Source organism: Penicillium psychrosexuale (assembly GCF_028828465.1).
Source record: "Penicillium psychrosexuale strain IBT 29551 chromosome Unknown utg000004l, whole genome shotgun sequence".
Taxonomy (NCBI): Eukaryota; Fungi; Ascomycota; class Eurotiomycetes; order Eurotiales; family Aspergillaceae; genus Penicillium; species Penicillium psychrosexuale.
Window position 1 is genome coordinate 7,567,299 of NW_026643189.1, and position 18,652 is coordinate 7,585,950.

Genomic DNA, 18,652 nt, shown 5'->3' on the forward strand with positions numbered 1-18,652 from the left:
CAGCTTCTCGGTCCCGGAATGGCACTCAATTCCAAGTCTAAACGGAAGCTTGGCCAGACAGGCCAAAGTGAGGACACTGAGGAGCCCAGAGAGGATGAAGTGGCTACGTTGCCTTTGACCGAAGTTGATCCTAGATCGACGGTTGGTCCCATCTCGACAAAGGCTGGCCCTAGCTCAACGAAAGTTCATCCCATCTCGACAGAGGCTGGCCCGAGCTCAACGAAAGTTCATCCCAGCTTGACAGAACCAACCCAGACATTCTCGCCTCCTTATCTAGAAACGAGCCGAAACCAATCCATGGACCTGGATTTCAGCATGCTACGTCTGGACTCGATCACGTCCAACGAACCGACAGCTAGAATTATTCTATATCCCAGGGTCACTGAGCTCGATATATCTCCCTACAAAGGAGCCGGGCACTATGACAACTGGGTTGAAGTCCAATTGGGTGACTGTCCAGAGAAAAGCGAATCAGCCAGGGTCCTCGTCGTGGCTCCGAACGCCGAGCAAGTCGGGTGCACCGTTACCCATCATGATATGAGATTTCACTTGTACTTGGACCCTGGCGAGGATCGTCTCATTCTCCGGAATGCCTGTTCTTTTGAAACCCTCGACGTGCGGCTTAATAAGGAATCGATGAAGGTTTTGCCTACAGACCCTGCATTTTTATACAAAGGTTCCTGTGCTATCGAGATCAATGGCATAACCCTCGTCGAATTCGAGATACTCCCGCGAACTTCATGGGAGATAGCTGCTAAAACGGCAACTAAACGATCCGCGCCAGGATCCGACTTTCCTCCGTCAAAGAGGGTGAAATCGAGAGAATCCACATACCGAGCGATTGAGCCTTCACGTGGTATGCAGGCTGTTTCGGCTGGTAACGCACTTGTGAAGCTTGCAAAAGGCGATACTATGTTTGTCGGAGCTGGCGACGAAGGATATCGGCTCACGCGATGCAGGACTATTGTAGAGCAGGCAAATTCGTCTGTATGGCAGGCAGAGCACTCGGGTATGCCAGGCAAGCTCATGGTTGTCAAAGTAATCAAAACCACCGGCAGAAGTGAGAGGGACGCAATCCGGGCTGCTGAATCTTGGATACATGAATCGGCGATCCACTCTTCTCTCAAAAGCCATGTATGTCCTTTCGTCCCGTTCATTTGGTCCCAGAACTGATACGCTCACTAGTCCGCTATACTTCGCATGCTCGGATCTGACGCCCGGTTCCACAGTATATATACTGAGCACGTCGAAGCCGAATCACTTTGGTGTCAGCGGCATCAAGCCAGTGGCATTTTTATCGGAGATTCCTCAGATGCGCAGAAGATCCTGGCTGATATGGCCTCGGCACTTACTTTTATCCATGGCAATAAAATTGTTCACAACGATGTTAAGCCAGGCAATATCCTCTACAGCCCTGATCGGGGTGCCATTTTGATCGATTTCGGCCTCAGCTTCTGGGATGGCAATCCTTCGCCCGGTGGTGGCTCGCCGTGGTATCTGCCACCCGAGTTCTTGCTGGACTGGAAGTTACGTGGACCGCCATCTGACATGTGGGCCTTGGGTATTGTCATACTCTGGCTATTAGGCCACATTCCCTTGCCTGAAAAAACACCGCATTGGTTGATTACGAACATACATCAGTCACCCTATATGAAAGCTGTCGATACGATGCTCCAGTGGATTGACCTGGTCAAGGCTGCTCGGCTAAAGCTAGATCAACAAGATGAGTCGCTTAGTTATATCATTCGAGATCTACTGGACCCGGACATGGATGAGCGGATTGATGCCGCAACACTGAATAAGCTGATGACGGAGAAAGGTCTACCTCAGGATGGGAACGTTTGATGGTTATATATACGTTTCGAAGCCTCTGTACGAGCATATATGGTTCGTGTTTTGTTTATTTTGCCATCGTTTGTTTTGTTTATTATGTCGTTTTGTTCACTTTCAAGTTTCAGCAAATACCTCCGTCAGTTTGATTCACAAAGGACACAAATGAATTTCCCTCATCAAGCATTAGTCAATCTTTGCATCCGACAAGCAAACTTATTAACGATTCCGTCGCTCACAGTACTATACTCTACACTCCTAACCACCAGTGCCATTCACGTTGAAGCCTCTACATTCTTATCTAGGTGCGCTATAGGCTTTCCCTTCCGGTATAACAGAGCAAAAAGGCCATACACCTCTTCTTAGCCACCTGCAGAGAGTAAAGCTTTGACCGATCAGCAAAAAACTAAATATTCTTATTCTCCTCAACGCATAGCTTCTCTGCAGCCCCAACGGTCCCTCCTGCGAGAATGCAAACGAAGTACGAATAATCTTGAACGGCCGAGCCATTTGGTGGAGATTAGGAGAATCCCAGTCGCCAGAGCTCCGAGCCTCGCAGCCCCGGACAGCCGGGCCTGTTCCCAACTACCGCCTGGTTTGTTTAACGTGTTGTTGCAGCCGGGTACTTCTCCGCACACCACCTCGCCTGCTGTCCCCTTGAGGTTTCGATTTTGAGGCCCTTGGCAAGGACTTGGCCAGACCAGATGGTTTGCTATTTTCTCTTTTGCTTCCCTTTTAGGCTTTGCTGGTTTGGTCTCAATAGTGGTTGACGGTAGAGATTGAGTAGAGGGTGGTCATCAGTCAGATAAGACCTAAAGCACGCGTCGTACGAGGAACTTCGCGCGAGACGTATGAAAGAGGTTGGCTGGTCAATAGCGCTTCAAGCCGTTCTCGTTATCGCTGTTCTCAAGGGGAGTCAAGAATTTGTCCTTGTCCTTAGCAATTCTCGCAATTTCACACATATCGTAGTGCCGAGCTCTAGGGTCGAGATCGTGCCGAACGGATTGCGGTCCTCTGCTAGGCAGAAACAGTCTCCATCCTTTCAGTTTACAATTTCTTCTATCCACATTTCTACCAAGCGGTCTATCAGTTGGTTTCTTCCCAATGCCACGTTCATTGTATATGGATTCGAACGATGTGTATGTGTTCGAAGGTACGATGAAGCAGACTATAGTTAGTTACATACTACAACATGTCAGCGAAGGGCTCTGCCATGAAGTACCCCATCCGAGCTATAGTAAAACGATCCACATTACGCCGCGGACGCCCCGGCTCAAATGTATCCCGGCAGGTTCCCACTCTTCCTGCTCCTAGGTAGTCGCCATAGTTGGGATAAAAAGGATTCGGTCCATCTCCATAAATAAAGTCTTGCACCTCGTTGTCAAGCCAGATGCCAAATCCTGCCCTGCGCATCGAGTCCGCTATACCAATAATGAGTTTGGGTCTTGATTCCTTGTCTCGCTGGTCCCAACATAATGTGTCACGTATTTCAGTGAGCAGACCATGCCAGCAACCATCAAGGAATTCAAGGAAACTCAATTCGATAACACATGTGGTCTTCGGCAGTCCAGCGAGGAAATTTATCATGTCTCCCTGCTTCACTAGGAAACCCGATAATCTGAAGGAACGGAGTTCTGGCCACTCCTCCACAGGGAGGATAGTCTTTAGTGGGATGAAGTGGGTGGGATTGCCCGAGATGTCACGTATGGCATCGGTGTCGACTGTTGTTCTAAAACTGAAGTACTTCATATTCTTCGCCTCGGACAAAGCGTGCTTAAGATAACCGCTCCGGAATGAGAGCCAGTCTTCGTGCTCTTGCCCACCCACAAGAAGTGGAAGATCTAGACGACAAAACCCAGGGCTCCGAAGTATTGTAAGGAGGTTGTCGTATTCCTCGCATGGCTGATCAAAGATAGTACAGTTAAGCCCAGTCGGAAGCTGATTGACAGCAAGAACCAATTCTGGGACATGCAGCTTGTTTTTTGCGAGCACAGATACCACGTTTCGGAATGCACGCCATTGGTTCTTCCGGTCCTCAGTGGCTTCTCTCCATGGATGGGCGTGTAGCGGAATCTGCGAATCTCTCGACGTCGGCCATCCCCGTGGAATCGGGTAGTTAAATCCACACGGAAAGGACTTAATCATAGGGGTATCATATAATGGGGCATGGATCCACCCGTGCGCTGCGGGAGTGATGGTGATTCGTTTCAATTTTGGGAATCGCCCGACTCCGTAGATAAACGCGTCTACATCGCTGTTTGAGAAAAGAACGTCTTTCTGCTGCTGGAGCAAATTCTGGTAAAATTGCCAGCAGCTTTTCAGCGATAGTTGCGTAATAACTTGTTTTCCCCGTGCGACGTCATCTGGCCGCACTATGTCGTAGGTCTTCCGCACATTTCGGTCATGTATGTTCTCTTTACATGCCGCGACAAACCAGTAGGGGCATCCTTGGTCAGGGTCTATGTCTGCCTCGTCAATCTCCCCAGTGGGGTGGGGATGCGGCTTTGGGCCCTCGATAAAACGAGCATCGTCCCATACGATCTCGGTGACATGATGCCGGAAATCTTCGTCGTCTGCGATTGCGCGGAAGACTCTGATGTTGCATGGGTTGGCGGAGAGGAAAACACGATTCACACGGATATGAGCGACTTGAGCCAAGAGTCTACATGCCAAGCGTAGAGACTTGAGGTCGCGATTGGTCAAGTAAGAGGAAATGCAAATGAGAAGCTCGACAGGAAGGCTGGAAAACCGGTCAATACCGACGTCGAAACCAGGTGGAGGCAGAGATAGAGAAGCCATTCAGAGGTGCCAAAGATGCCAACTTTCAAGCATGTTCGAAGTTGCCAGGAGAGTCGGTTTCGACCGCCGTACGCTAGTCACGATTTAACCGGGTCGTTACATTTATTACAAAAATTACACACTGAAAGGGGTCTGTAATTTTGTAAAAAATGTAACGGCCGGCTAGTGGCTCGGTTGATCCCGGCATCCATCATCACGGGATATCAGACAATCGATTCATCACAACCAACATCATACTTGATATTAGCTGGAATTCGTATAGGGAATGACAGGAGTTAATATTTCTGCAATCTTCGACTACGATTGGTGGACAACCTGCCCGCACATTTCCAATCTCCTCTAACAAGACTGCTGCTAGGTTTGGGCAATTGTGAGCGACATAGGGGTCTGTGTGGGGGCATACGGCATTCCAAAGATGTCTCTACCATGGTGCAGAATTCCATGCCAGGAAGCTCATTGGAGGAGATCCACAGGGTGGGCATTCCAGAGGGCAATTATGTGGGGAGAGACGTTAAAGTTGGGGTCAACAGATCAATATGCAGATATGCAGATACTAACATGTTGATTTCCGTGACGGCCTCACTCTGTCTCTTTTTATTATTAATATAACATTGGGTCGGTTTGATAAGCACGGTTTTTGGATCTCGTGTTATTTTGTTATTTTTTTGTAAATTTCATTATGAAGCCAAGTCCACTGGATATGGGCTATGCCAGACCTCTCGAGTTCGCTCTGTCAATCGTTGTGAGGACCAGTCCTAGCCCGCTCGACTTTCAGTTCGCCGCCGATACACTCGTGTCACAATGGCCTGTACTGAACTTGCGAATGGATCCGCTGGTACGTGCTTGGTAACGTCAACCACGGTCATTAACTATACTAACATTAAACAGAAAACGAAATTCTTGGATCCGAAAGACCCCGGTGACCTAGCCGAAGTGTGGAAAGGGAAAATCCTTAAGCAAGAGCTCAGCGAGATTCTCCAAGTCTCCCCCAAGCCGGACTCACCACAATTGATTGACTCCGAGGCATTCGATAAGGCGTTAGATTTTGGGTATGGAGTCTTGCATGCATGGAGGCAGCGAGTATTCTCTATACGAACGGTGTTCTTGACCGATGCCTGCATAATAGGATTCCAGTTTCTGCAGCCTCTTTGCGATGCAAATGGTAATTGACGCCTTAGAAAGCACAAAGAAGTAGAACTGACAGGTGATTATAGGTGCTCATCAAATAGTCCAGGCTTATTGTAGCCTGCTTAGGGGAGAAAAGATTACCCACAGCCTCCATGCCCGACCACTCTTGTCACTGAAAACAGAAGTAATCGAAAAATGCGTGGAGAAGATTGAGTGTCATCGAATCGCAGATCTGCACAAATATTCCATGAATCGGACTTGGATAGCAGGAATTACGGCCCTCGGGAAACAGATTGGGCGAAATATATGCTACCCTTCAGCGAGACGGATCGGCAAGACCTTGTTGGTCCCCCGAGGGCAAATCCAGAGATGGATAGAAGAGGCCGAAAATAAAAAGGTCAAGGTAACTGAACATGATCTCTTGCTGGCTTTTATCTACAAGGTCAGTGATGCTACCTGTCATACAGTTTGCCCCAAATTGGAGAAGCTCACTAAGACCATACCTGCACAGGCTTCTTTACACTCACCGACTGCCCACAACTTCGGCTTAACCATCGATATCTCAAAACAACTCCAGTCAGAGGCAAACCTTTCTAACCCCTGGTACATGATGCCCCTGCCGGATCCAATACCAACAAGCGAATATGACTCCCCTTCATTGGTTCGACTGGCAACACACATTCGGCGTGCGGTTCACGAAGGGCAGCAATCAGAATGCATCGCAGAGATAATCGCTCAGCACAAAAACCCGACGAAAAGACCCATGGTCCCAAAATCATACGGCAGCCGCGCGGCTCAACCGCGCATCACTTCATGGAAAAGCCTGCCGCTCTATGGTCTCGATATCGAAGGCGAATGTCCGCTCTTCGTACAGGGCAGTGTTGACTACTGCGGACTTCTGCGACAGACCAAGACTCACTTGGATGATTTGGTTGTGACGTGGAAAGGGCGGAGCCAGGATGGGAATGATGGTGGTTATTGGATTCATGGGAGGCTGCCTGAATTTGTTTGGAGGCGCATGGCGAATGATTTGAACTGCCAAGATTAAATTGATCTCTATTTTTTCTTCTCTGCACGACAGGAGCGTGTCTTAATTATTATATATTATATTTTTAATTGGAAGGAGGTGATCATCCCATGCCTGAACCTCTTGGTCGTCAATATTATTGAAGAATAAGATATGTTGGTGCCTTTACAATTGAGAACAGATTAGCCTCATCTATAATGTACCTGCCTTGAGGAATGCACGAAATAAGATTAACCTTTCCTTTACGAACCCGAGTACGAACCCGACCCTCCGCCGAGACATTGTAGGTTGTCGAAATAGTCTTTCACAAGGGCCCCTAGGCTGCCATCAAGAGCTATGTTATGATTACTCAGTTGAGATCTGATCTGCATCGAGTTAGTGGTCCCCTACTCAGGGTCCAATGTTATAAATGCCATGGGGGATCCGGACTTTTCAGTGATGCTCGCTTTCATTACTACTTACTTACATCTTCAAGAGCCAATTGGTCTTTGTTTTATATATCCTTCCTAATATGATGTCTTCAACCGCCTATTATCCATATACGCCAAGTTTGATTCCCGCGGTCATTGGAGTGGGTATATATTGCGCCCTGTTTGCAACACATGCGGTCCGTATGTGTCGCTCTCGAGCATGGGATGGTAGCTATATGCTGGTAGCAGCCCTAGGTATGAAACAACTAAGTCCGATTAGAATATTCTCCCGCTCACAATTCCATAGTTCAAGCAATGGGTCTGGGGGCTCGAGTGTTCTCCTCAGAAGATGTCTATAGCTTTGGAGCCTACGGCGTTCAAAATATGTTTCTCATCCTTGGGCCAACGCTCTGCATGTTTACCGTCAATCTCACACAAGTCAAAATGATGCGCTGTTTGGAGTCCGAGAATCTGGGTCTGCTCCCTACCCAATTACGACTCCCTATTTACCTCACTTCCAACATTGTCCTTTTTTTACTTCAGGGCACCGGTGCTATGATTATTGCTCTGACCCATAAGGCTACACTCATTGAGTCTGCAACAAATATTCTCACAGCGAGTTATGTATGCCAGATGGTATTTTGGATATTCACTCTTGTGGAGAATATATTCTGGACTGTTCGATTTGGACGACCCTCGTTCGCCAATATCCAACTCACGATGCCTCATTGGAAACTTTATAATCAGCTGTTTGGTCTTGCAATCTCGATTATTGCTACTGGTCGCAATGTGATGCGACTGACACAGCTTGGGATGGGACCCGATCAATTCATGGCAGTCAATGAGTGGCCCAGTTATGCATTTGACTTTTATCAGACGGCAGTTGTTCTCATGGCATGGGGGATCTTCTACCTGCCAGGGGTTTGCAAGGAAATTGAGTTTAAACATGTGCATCAGGTGTTTCAACATTCCGAGTGTTGAACGTGAATTCTGTGAAACCAGATAGGCAGGAATATAGAGCGATCAAATGTTAAAACGGCGACATAAGTCTTGGGACCTTATCTCGAGCTCATTGGGTCTTCCCTCGCATTTACGCTTCCAATTATTTATGCCCCATCATTGCAGCCCAAGTTATCCGAGACTGCTCATCATGAAACTCGCGCTTCTCAATAAAAAGAAAGCTCTTTCCTGAAACATGAAGCGCCCGGGAATGCATCTCATTACCAGCGACACGCATCCCTTTGGCAACTACCATATCCGCCCCAGACAGTAGCTCTGATACTACACCAGTTACAACGTCTATAGGAATGAGTATTTCCCGCGAGAAGATCGCATTAAACGCCTCGTTGGAAAGAAGGGGCGTTTCGACCACCCCAGGACACAGAGCATTAACCCGAATTCCGTCTTCCCAAAGTCGCTCTCCGACAGAGCGAGTGAATCCAATGAGCGCATCTAGGAATTTATTAGCCATGTCTGATGGCAAAATTATTAGAATTGCTAATTCTCAGCCTACGTTTAGTGCTAGAGTACACCGGGGTCAACATGCAGGGGTATAGTCCCCCGATACTCGACATGAGTATCAAATTCCTATGTCCTTTCGTTAACTCCGGAGAGCGACGGAAATAGTGCATCGCAAGGTAACTGGTATATAGAGCGCCGTTCACGTTGACATCAACAAGTTCAGAACTCGGTTCGGGTGGGATGCCGGTCTCAGATTTAGCGAAGAAATCGGTATAATCTGCTCTTCCGGCGTTCGCGAAGACAAAGTCTATTCGGCCAGTGGCATTGAAGATCTGGTCAAATACAGCGGCTAGTTGTTGGTAATTGCGTACGTCGGCTTGGTAGAATGTGACATTTAAGAGGGAGGCTGTTACTTCTTGGCCTCGCTCCTGGTTGGTGCCGATAATGTTGACCTGCCAGCTGCCGGTCTGGCTCAGGTCCTTGGAAACTGCAAGCCCGATTCCACTAGCTTTTTTCAATAAACTTAGTGAATGAATGATCCGAGGATAGAAAGCTACATACTACCGCCGGTGATAAGAGCGACTTTGGCCATGCTCGCGTATGACGATATTTTAGTGGGAGAGCTTCGGGAATGCAATATTTTTGGTAGGGGCATTTCTCTGATCGATCCTGCGGCTTGACGCTAATCGTCGATGGCGTGCATCTAAAGCATCGCGTCTGTTTATTGGAAGGGTCCATGCCCAAGTCGATTGCTATCGGCGTCAACAATTGGACCGGAAGGGTAATCACTTTACCGTAGCCCCATAGTGGAGCCAGACGCAGCAAACATTGCCTCAGCATCCAATGATACCACTAGAAAGGATTGTGGGACAGGGATCTTCCCGAGTCATGGAAAGGTGCAACCTTGGAAAGACACATTGCGGCTCTGAAACATTGATAGTGTCGTCACCCTTGCGGATAATAAAGCTGCAGGTCGGAATCTGGACCACGGCAGCTGCAAATATGTAATATGTGTGCGACTTTCCCTCGTGTGCTTCAATGGAATGGCCCTATGTGTTACTATAGGTGTGTACCTTGCTCGTAGTGTGGATAGCTTGGAAGATGCTAACTGTTTTGGATTATACTTGCTTCCTAGAGTCAACAGCCGGGACGATCAAAGTATATATAAATTTGAGGCATTGCAAATCCGGGATGTTAGACTTTCCGTCGAACTTTGTCGAGGACATTGAGCCACAGAACGGCAAGGGCGAACATAAACTATGAAGACGTAATATACCCATGTGGACCTTCCAATGACATGCTCTCAGCTCTGTGAAGAGTCGGACGTTCGATCGGGCTAATCTCCGATATAGCCACTCGCGAAGATCGGGGATCTCCGTGCGGAGTGAAAAGTGGATTCATAACATTTTCCATCGACAATTAAGCTGTACAACATATGTTGCACAAAACTGTGCATGAACGATGTATTAAGAAATTCAAATTGAGATCGCTTTAACATCGTATTCATGTGCGACAGTCCAGGAAAAGCGGGTATAGATGTGCAATCGAAGTGCAGCGGCAGTGCAATAGCTGCATGAGACGTATATCAACTTCATAATCAATGGCAAAAGCGCTGTCATGTGGATCAACATAACGGCTGAATTCCACTAAATGCCACCATGTGGGCCGCAATCGGATATGTCTGCTGTGCTTTAGACATATCATATCGGGTCAACCCCAGACGTCAACTGTCTCATTATACATGGATCTGCCAAAACAGTGGCTTCACATCTGTATTATATGGCACAACCCGCATTGTTTTCAATTATTGGACGATCATGGCGGTTTCGGCGTTTTTGGCTACATTGGACGTGGTACATATGGAGAAAGCCAGATATTCCGTGTATGCCTCTATTTCTAGGTTCTCCTACGATAGAGCTCTGGGAAACTCTATCGTAGGAGAATCTATATCTCAAAACCGTGTAAAATTATTTATTGCTAATCCCTTGCTTGAAATATAGTGATGAATTCCGAATTTCGTTGAGTAATCTTCTAGTATGAGAACTTGACTGCAAAGCAATGAACAATCATTCTTCACGCATATCTCCAGTAATTATCTCGATCAAAGACGTACTGCGCTAGAACATGCTGTCATTTTGTTCAACACATCTATCCGCCGGGCTTTCGGAAAAAAATAACTTGCATAAAGTGGATCTCATGAGTGTCAGATCCGAATCTGATATATCCACTCTTCCAAGATGATACGTCCGGAAAGGGTTCCTTGGCCTCCATATGATTGGTGAAACCTCCACGGCCAAGGTATACAATGCTTTGTTGCTTTATGATCCGACGGGCCGTTGATTAACATCATCTAGCTTTTCCTAAGGCAAAATAGTCGCACACTACAATCAATCAGTAGTCGTTCGCATTGGAGGGTGCCTGAGCTGAACTGCCATCCGTACCTAGCAAATACCCTGTCATCAATGTGATCGGTATACTCTTCATATCATCTTTGCGGTATTTTCGTGGATGTCAAAAGATATGACATATCCAGACTACATACGTAGATCCCTTTCCCCCTTCCTCATCTTCTCGAAGTATATTAAAGACCCAAGACGCAGCCTTAAATGATTCCAAATCATTCAAGCCAACAACTTCCTCTCGTTTAATCTTACCTTGTTGTTTGAGTTGATCCACCATACCTGCCTGTCATGTCTTCCCCAGATTCCTCCACCCCCACGTGGACACCAGGAGACTTCGAACACCCGAACCAGGAGCTACGCCGGTCGATGATTATTGCCCTGGTGTTTGCTTACACGTTGTCGACTCTCTCCGTTGCTCTCAGGATCCTGGCGAGGAAGGTGACTGGGAGTAGGCTTTTCATGGACGACTACTTGATTATGGTTGCTCTGTTCTTTAAATATGCATGCTCAAGTGGAGTCGTTGTTCGTGAGTGATATCAAAATGCCCATTAAACCCACTTTATACTAATGCCATATTAGTCCTATTCAATGGAATGGGGTCACACATCACAATGATCCCAGCGAAAAACCTCGTGGTTTACTTCCAAGTATGTAACCCCTCAGCCCTATAACTATCAAATGCACGTATTGACTCAAGATAGCTCGGCTTTGCCAACGCCTTTATCTACACCGGCTGCATCGCCTTCATTAAATACTCTATTCTGGCGCTGTACAGGCGACTCTTTGCAGTCCGACACATGACAATTGCAGTGAACATCATGTTCGGATTCGTCACTCTCTGGGTTGTGGGTGTTTACGTTGCCGGCGCTCTTCTGTGTATCCCCGTCAAAAGGTTCTGGGACCAGTCGGTTGAAGGAGCCTGCCTTGACCCAGCCAAATTCTACTATGGAATCCAAATCCCCAACATCCTCTCCGACATCATTCTCTTGATCATGCCCATGAGAGTCGTGTGGACATTACCGATCTCAAACGGCCAGAAGGCGCTTCTTTCTGGAGTATTCCTCGTCGGTGGCTTGTATGTTTGATATCCCATTCGCGCTACAGTGAAAGAATACTAACATTTCATGTCTAGAACCTTGATCTTCGATATCTTCCGCCTCAATGCCATGATCCGACTGGTTGAGCTAGGTCCTGACATTACCTGTGAGTATCGACTGTGCCAATATTCCTTTCAATCTCCCGATCCATATCCCTAACCACATGCTCAGATAACCAAGTTCCCGTCATCGTGTGGACCTGTATCGAAGCAGCAGTTGGAATCACGGCTGCTTGTCTCCCCAACCTCCGCCCCTTGTTCAAGTTGAGTCATCGCAACTTCTGGTCTCAAATCCGTGCCTCCAACAACGTATCCGAGCTGTCCGACAGGACTCTTGTGGCCTCGAGCAATCCTGGAGGCACTATCACTTCCAACCATAAGCAAGATGTCTCCTATGCGGTTCGGCAAACATTTGAGATGCCTCGATATGAAGACTACAAGGATGAGAAGCCGAGGGAGAGCGTCTAGGTCTGGGACTCTTCTTCGCTAGGTGGGAAGGCTCTATGCGGATTGCATAGGGTGGGGGAGTCAGGCGAAATAGGAACACATTGAAACGCTCGTTTATATTCTTCTTTGTGATAACTTCATTAACACTATACACCTTTAGTCTTATTTTTATGGGCTTGTCTAAATTATAACATTACTTAATATTCGTCAAGGTCGTTTCCTTCAACTGAAAGCCAAAGCCGAGTTCCAATTTACCACATATATTCTAGTAGTAGGAGGGTATCTAAGTAGTCCGGTGGCAAAGCTGATTTGCCGCCATTTTCCTATAACTCGAGGCCGTAGCAAACCTAGCCTTCTTACCCCAGACAAGAAGTGGAACAGGAATCAACAGGACCACCAGTGCAATAACTGCAAGCAGAATATGCAAGTCTCGCAAACCCATCCCATCAACCCAAGGTGTCAACGCAAAAAGTACAACCACCGAGAAGATATTTCGCATAAAAATCACTCCGACTAATGCGTCGCTAATGATCTAGAAGCGCTCAGATTAGAAATAGAACCCAAACGCTCGAAATAAGATCAGTACTCACGTCTTGATAGCAATCCATGAGATACGAGAGGGTGATACCGCTAATTGAAGCGAGTGTAAATCCAAAGAATCCAAATCCGACGGCAAGAAGAGCCCAGTGCACACCCTAGATAATGTTAGAATATTCAAACTGCATGCTTCGGATGTACTCACATAGGCAAGACCCAAACCGAACATTAATATCCCCGCGGGGCCAATAATGGCAAGAGGCAGAGCAAGCCAAAGACGCATCTCCGGTTCGTAAATACCGCCATTGCGCTTGGATAACCATAAAATAGATTTATCGCTCAAATGTCCACCAAAGGGGAAACCTAGAAGAGCGCCAACAAATGGAGCCACATTCATCAGCCCAACCCCAATGGCGTCGAAGTTATAGGGTGGTATGATCATGTAGGATGCCTGTAAGGAAGTCATGATCGCGAACCAGCTCAGCATAGATCCGTATGTGATAGCTGCATACGAAACAGCCGGGAAGGTAAAGAGCGCCACGATTGGCTGATAAAAATGCGGCCACAGAGCTTCGTTGGTGATGGTCACCAAAGCCATCCGCTGAAAATACGTCTTCATCTGAATAGCCGGGTTGGTATGTACGGGGCTAGCGATCGTCTCATTGGCGCTCTTTGCATCTGCTGCGTCCCTATCTTTGTGTGATTTGGACGGTTCATCGGTCACTTGTGCATCCGCAATAAACTCCCGACCATCCAGATAAGGGACATATTTTGACTCCTCGAAAAGGAATACCACACAGAGGAGTGTGACACCGAAGAAAATGACACACCACCACCACATCCACCTCCACCCTTGTGCCACCACGATGTATCCCGATGCTACGGGGCCAAGGAATGCTCCTGCACACTGGACGACGACATACCAGCCGTTCATAGTGGCGTGCTGGTGCACGAAGAACATGTCCGCGATGGTAATCTGCACAACTATCTCGCTGATTGCGCCGCCGATGCCGGATATCAGGCCGCTACCCATTAGATCGCCGACCGTGTACATCTCGGCTTGCCAGATGGATGATGCGAATTGTACGGCCACGCTGAATATGTAGATTGGGCGTCGGCCGTACTTGTGGACCAGGGGCATAAAGAATATGCAGCCTATAGCAAGACCGCCGTAATTGACCGCTGCGTTGGCGTTTAGTAGATCGACTGAGAAGTTGAGCTCGTCTTGCATTGGGCCCCATGCTGTAAAGCCGATGTCGAGTTGGACAAAAGTCCATAGCACGAAGAAGCTTACTAGGGTGAAGTTGAGGGCTTTGCGAGCTGTTGACCAATTGAGAGGATCGTTGGGGTCGGCTGATGGCGTGGGGAATAGGACCAGTTGGTCTCTGGATTGGTGGACTGGCTTTGTAAGTCAAGATGTATCGGTATGGTTGGCGGTCACTTACTATCTTCTAGCCTGACTGTTCCTGGAGCCCAGATGGTCTCATCTTGATTACTGTCATTCTCCATAGTTGAGAGTTGGATACTGAAGGGAAAGGTGAACTTGAGCGAGCAATGGGCAAGGTGATCCTGCCTATTTAAGCAATCAGTGCCTTACACCTGCGCAGATCTTATCAAGTGTGAATATCATCTGCGGGGAAACTCCCAGTGTACTCCCCAAGTGGCTCTGATATTAACTACTCGGTCGAATCAGGATGCGTTAAACATGCCGGCTTGGCGAGATTTTAGGAAGCTTCCCCGCTGATCATTTGATTATCTTTGATTCGCATGGACCTGCAACTCTAGGTATGGTATCTTCGACTTTTGTGTCAAGCTAAGCCTTAAACCCCTGCAAAACGCTTAGTTCTATCCTGGGACATTGATAAGAGGAAAGCGGCGTTTGATTATACAGAGCAACGGACGTTCAAGCAACATCCTCTTAAGGCAAACTATTAAAGAGCCTATTCAAGCGACCAGATATAAGCACGAAACATCTCTCGACTATAATCACTCCACGGGTAAACAGTAAGATCAAACTCCGGCTGCAATGTTCTCCGATTTCTCTCGGTCAGTCGAAATCCGTCCTCAAGCGCATCATTACAACAAGCACACTTCGCCGTACAATGACCCCAACCCTTCTTCCTCATCGGATCGGGCGGTTTCTCACAACACTTGCACCGACGACCACAGCACCCACCGCGCCTCGCACAATCCTGGCGCAACCACTCACTCCTGAGATGCCACTGCGGCTGCTTTCGAATCCACAGGTATCCGCCCTTGATAGGGCCCACGGGACAGCCCGCTAGGAGGGTATCGTATATCCGCTCGAGGCGCGTGTACTCGTGGTCCAGAGCTATCAGCTCTTCGATGAAATCCGGCAGAACCGATTTGGCTGCTTCGTCGGAGCCGTTGTGGAACCTATAGATATTCTTCTTGACGAAGGTCTCGCGTTGGGTGATTTCGCGCAGGCGCTCTTCTGTTTCGATGATCGATTGCGCCCATCGGGATAGCACGTCCCAGTCCGTCTCCCACCATACATGTCGCATGCCTCGTATGATCTGCCAGTTGACCCATCGGCCCGAGGTTTCTGCGACATTTTGTGCGAAGTTGAGGATGTCCTCGAGCGCTGGGAATCGGATTTGCTTGACTAGGTTCTTCATTTCGGGTTGCTTTGGGAATGCATGGAAGATAATTTGAGGTGGTTTGAAAGATTCGACATGTTACATCACTTTTTATCATCCGATCAGTTTCTGCGAATATGGTTTACGCGTTCCATGGTGGAACATTGGCTTGTATAGTTTATCCCCATTTCAAATGTCACAGAGTAACCAAATCAAGCCATGAAGGGAGTTCGGCATTGTCATCCAGTGAGCGGTAGAATGTCGATAAGAGCAGGAGATGCCGAGATAATCAAATGCCCCGAGATCGGCCTCCCGCATTGCATAAATCGGCCTCGGTGGGGTGTTGTATTTGGAGAAAGTCCCATTTTATCTTAACTCTGTAGCAGATCGGCTGGAAATTCTCAACATTGTCTCCTCAAGAGTGATCATCAAACATGTCCGATACTACCACGGCAAAGCGCCGAGTGTTGGTAATTGGATCAGGTGGTGTGGGGACGATGGTCAGCGTCGCCCTCGAAAGATCCGGTCAGGCATCTGTCACGTCTGTTCTTCGTTCCAATTATGAACAAGTCGTCAAGCATGGATTCGAAATCGAGTCTATCGACCACGGAAAACTATCAGCCTGGAGACCAAGCGCAAGTATGTAACCTCACAAAGTCGCCAAGCGAAGAATACCTTGCCCGGTCCAGTCGAAGCTAACACATAGATAGTCGTCAACGCGGTTCCCCTAGGTGATCCCAACGCCCCATTCGACTATGTGATCGTCACGATGAAGAACATCCCCGAAGTGAACAACACCCCCAAGATCATAGCTCCAGCCATAACTCCAGGTCATACAACGATCGTCCTATTCCAAAACGGTCTGTATATCGAACCACCGATCATCGCAGCATTCCCCGAGAACGTGGTGTTGTCAGCGCCGAGTTTCATCGGCGCACATGAACATAACGGGCATGTGGTACACGACGACCACGACAAATTCCACATTGGCGCATTCCGCAACCCATCCGTGGACGCGGCGTTCGAGCGCGCCAAGCTCGAAGAGTTCGCGACGATCTATAACAGCAGCAAAGTCGTCGATGCGAATGTTGTCGATGACATCGTCTTCTATCGCTGGCGGAAGGTGCTCTGGAATGGGATTTTCAATCCCATGTGCGCTCTCACTCAGCTTGACAGTGCTGCAGTTCGGCTATTCGGCGGCGAATATAGTTTGATTCGACCCGGTATGGCGGAGATGGCGGCCATTGCGAAGGCGGATGGGTATGACCTTGGCCCGGGGATTGTGGATGAGATGGTTGATGCTACTCCTCTCGAGTTGTGTTTCCGGCCTAGTATGCTAGTGGACGTGGATAAAGGAAATCCCATGGAGGTGGAGGTCATTCTGGGGAATGCTTTGCGTGTTGCGAGGAAGAAGGGTGTTCACACGCCGATCTTGGATAACACATATCGGTTCTTAAAGCTCACCCAGGCCCGGCTGTTGGCTGCCAGGGGATTGATTGTCGTGCCGAAGGAATTGCCAAAAGTAGATCTGATATAGTCGTTAGTCTAGATCTTGTTTCGGTCTTAGATATACAGTTTGCCAAACCAGGCTGTTGGTTTCATTGTTCCACGGCATTGGCAATAAGGAGGAGTTGGTCACACGACATGCATCCCTTGTCGTTGCCTCGAGTCAGAATAACCAATAAGTGACTGTTTGAACAACCGGTGAAGAATACGAACTAGACATGTCGATCTCAGTAGCAGGATATATGAACTCAGCAACAATCCCCCAGAAAAATACTCATACACTCATCAGAGCGAAAATGGAGAGAATCGATATCCACACCCACTGCGTACCACCCTCTTATCGCGAGTATTGCCTACAGAGCGACTTCGCGGGCAGAGGTCACCCAGATGGAATGCCCGCAATCCCAGTGAGTGCCTGAACGAGAACAACCATCTAACTTTCACACTAAATACAAGAACCTAGGAATGGAGTCCCGAAGCACACATCGAACTAATGAACCAGCTGAAAATCAAGAAATCAGTTCTGAGCATGTCCTCTCCAGCAACACATTTAACCCCGGGAAATGACGAAGAAGGCCGATCTGTAACCCGACGGGCCAACATCGACATGTCCAAAATCTGCGCCGATCACCCAACCCACTTCCTCTTCTTCGCGTCTCTCCCCCTCCCAGACGTGGAAGGCTCCCTTGCAGAAATAGACTATGCACTGGACCATCTTGGCGCAGTGGGGTTTCAGATTCTGACCAATTCGCATGGCATCTACCCGGGTGATCAGCGCTTTACCCGGGTTTTTGACAAATTGAGTGCGCGAAAGACCATCGCCTTCTTTCACCCAACTACATGTCTCATCCGGCACGATGATGACTCCCTGGAGAAGGTTGTACTGCTTCCTGGGGTCTCGGCGCCTATTATGGAGTTTATGTTCGATTCGACCAGGGCACTTATGAGTCTGCTTACGTCTGGGACTGTTGACCGCTGTCCTGGAATTACATTCGTGGCTTGCCATTGTGGTGCGACTTTTCCTCCGATTATGGAGAGGATCGCGGAGTTTTCGTCCATGATTCCCGGTCCAGGGGATGGGATTAGTGGGGAGAGGATTAAGCAGCTGTTGCAGACGCGTTTCTATTTTGATCTTGCGGGTGTGCCATTCCCGGATCAGATTCATGGTCTTCTGCGGCTGGTTGATTCGTCTAGATTTCTGTATGGGAGTGATTACCCCTATACCCCAGCAGCGTTGGCTGAGTCTCTGGCTAAGAGAGTGGATGATGGATTGCAGAGTGTATTTGGATCGGAGACAACGAAACGAATTTTGTTCCATAATGCACAGGATCTTCTTAGGGAAACGACTGAGTAGCTTGGATATGCAAGCGATTCATGACCAAGGAAAGAGACATGCTGATTTAGACTCG

At 48.1% G+C, this 18,652-nt stretch overlaps 9 protein-coding genes across 9 annotated transcripts; 6 read left to right on the plus strand and 3 right to left on the minus strand.

Moving 5' to 3' along the window:
• Positions 1 to 18: 18 nt before the first annotated feature.
• On the plus strand, positions 19 to 1,845 carry N7518_008728 (uncharacterized protein; the record flags this gene model as incomplete). The annotated part of the gene is made up of 2 exons (XM_057189655.1): positions 19 to 1,134; positions 1,186 to 1,845. 2 exons carry the CDS (start codon positions 19 to 21, stop codon positions 1,843 to 1,845), a joined length of 1,776 nt encoding a protein of 591 aa, XP_057041358.1.
• A 1,170-nt stretch (positions 1,846 to 3,015) lies between these two features.
• On the minus strand, positions 3,016 to 4,629 carry N7518_008729 (F-box protein; the record flags this gene model as incomplete). The annotated part of the gene is made up of 1 exon (XM_057189656.1): positions 3,016 to 4,629. The coding sequence occupies one exon, from the start codon at positions 4,627 to 4,629 to the stop codon at positions 3,016 to 3,018; it is 1,614 nt and encodes a 537-aa protein (XP_057041359.1).
• Positions 4,630 to 5,308: 679 nt separating this feature from the next.
• On the plus strand, positions 5,309 to 6,805 carry N7518_008730 (uncharacterized protein; the record flags this gene model as incomplete). The annotated part of the gene is made up of 3 exons (XM_057189657.1): positions 5,309 to 5,464; positions 5,518 to 5,791; positions 5,844 to 6,805. 3 exons carry the CDS (start codon positions 5,309 to 5,311, stop codon positions 6,803 to 6,805), a joined length of 1,392 nt encoding a protein of 463 aa, XP_057041360.1.
• A 704-nt stretch (positions 6,806 to 7,509) lies between these two features.
• N7518_008731 (uncharacterized protein) lies at positions 7,510 to 8,175 on the plus strand (the record flags this gene model as incomplete). The annotated part of the gene is made up of 1 exon (XM_057189658.1): positions 7,510 to 8,175. The coding sequence occupies one exon, from the start codon at positions 7,510 to 7,512 to the stop codon at positions 8,173 to 8,175; it is 666 nt and encodes a 221-aa protein (XP_057041361.1).
• Positions 8,176 to 8,296: 121 nt separating this feature from the next.
• N7518_008732 (uncharacterized protein) lies at positions 8,297 to 9,247 on the minus strand (the record flags this gene model as incomplete). Its single annotated transcript, XM_057189659.1, has 3 exons — positions 8,297 to 8,646; positions 8,708 to 9,163; positions 9,217 to 9,247. 3 exons carry the CDS (start codon positions 9,245 to 9,247, stop codon positions 8,297 to 8,299), a joined length of 837 nt encoding a protein of 278 aa, XP_057041362.1.
• Positions 9,248 to 11,345: 2,098 nt separating this feature from the next.
• Positions 11,346 to 12,621, plus strand: N7518_008733 (uncharacterized protein; the record flags this gene model as incomplete). Its single annotated transcript, XM_057189660.1, has 5 exons — positions 11,346 to 11,583; positions 11,637 to 11,704; positions 11,759 to 12,132; positions 12,190 to 12,260; positions 12,326 to 12,621. The coding sequence occupies 5 exons, from the start codon at positions 11,346 to 11,348 to the stop codon at positions 12,619 to 12,621; spliced, it is 1,047 nt and encodes a 348-aa protein (XP_057041363.1).
• A 262-nt stretch (positions 12,622 to 12,883) lies between these two features.
• N7518_008734 (uncharacterized protein) lies at positions 12,884 to 15,776 on the minus strand (the record flags this gene model as incomplete). Its single annotated transcript, XM_057189661.1, has 5 exons — positions 12,884 to 13,132; positions 13,191 to 13,295; positions 13,343 to 14,535; positions 14,583 to 14,624; positions 15,347 to 15,776. The coding sequence occupies 5 exons, from the start codon at positions 15,774 to 15,776 to the stop codon at positions 12,884 to 12,886; spliced, it is 2,019 nt and encodes a 672-aa protein (XP_057041364.1).
• Positions 15,777 to 16,171: 395 nt separating this feature from the next.
• N7518_008735 (ketopantoate reductase family protein) lies at positions 16,172 to 17,274 on the plus strand (the record flags this gene model as incomplete). The annotated part of the gene is made up of 2 exons (XM_057189662.1): positions 16,172 to 16,376; positions 16,448 to 17,274. The coding sequence occupies 2 exons, from the start codon at positions 16,172 to 16,174 to the stop codon at positions 17,272 to 17,274; spliced, it is 1,032 nt and encodes a 343-aa protein (XP_057041365.1).
• A 265-nt stretch (positions 17,275 to 17,539) lies between these two features.
• Positions 17,540 to 18,597, plus strand: N7518_008736 (amidohydrolase family protein; the record flags this gene model as incomplete). Its single annotated transcript, XM_057189663.1, has 2 exons — positions 17,540 to 17,650; positions 17,707 to 18,597. 2 exons carry the CDS (start codon positions 17,540 to 17,542, stop codon positions 18,595 to 18,597), a joined length of 1,002 nt encoding a protein of 333 aa, XP_057041366.1.
• Between the last annotated feature and the right edge of the window lie 55 nt (positions 18,598 to 18,652).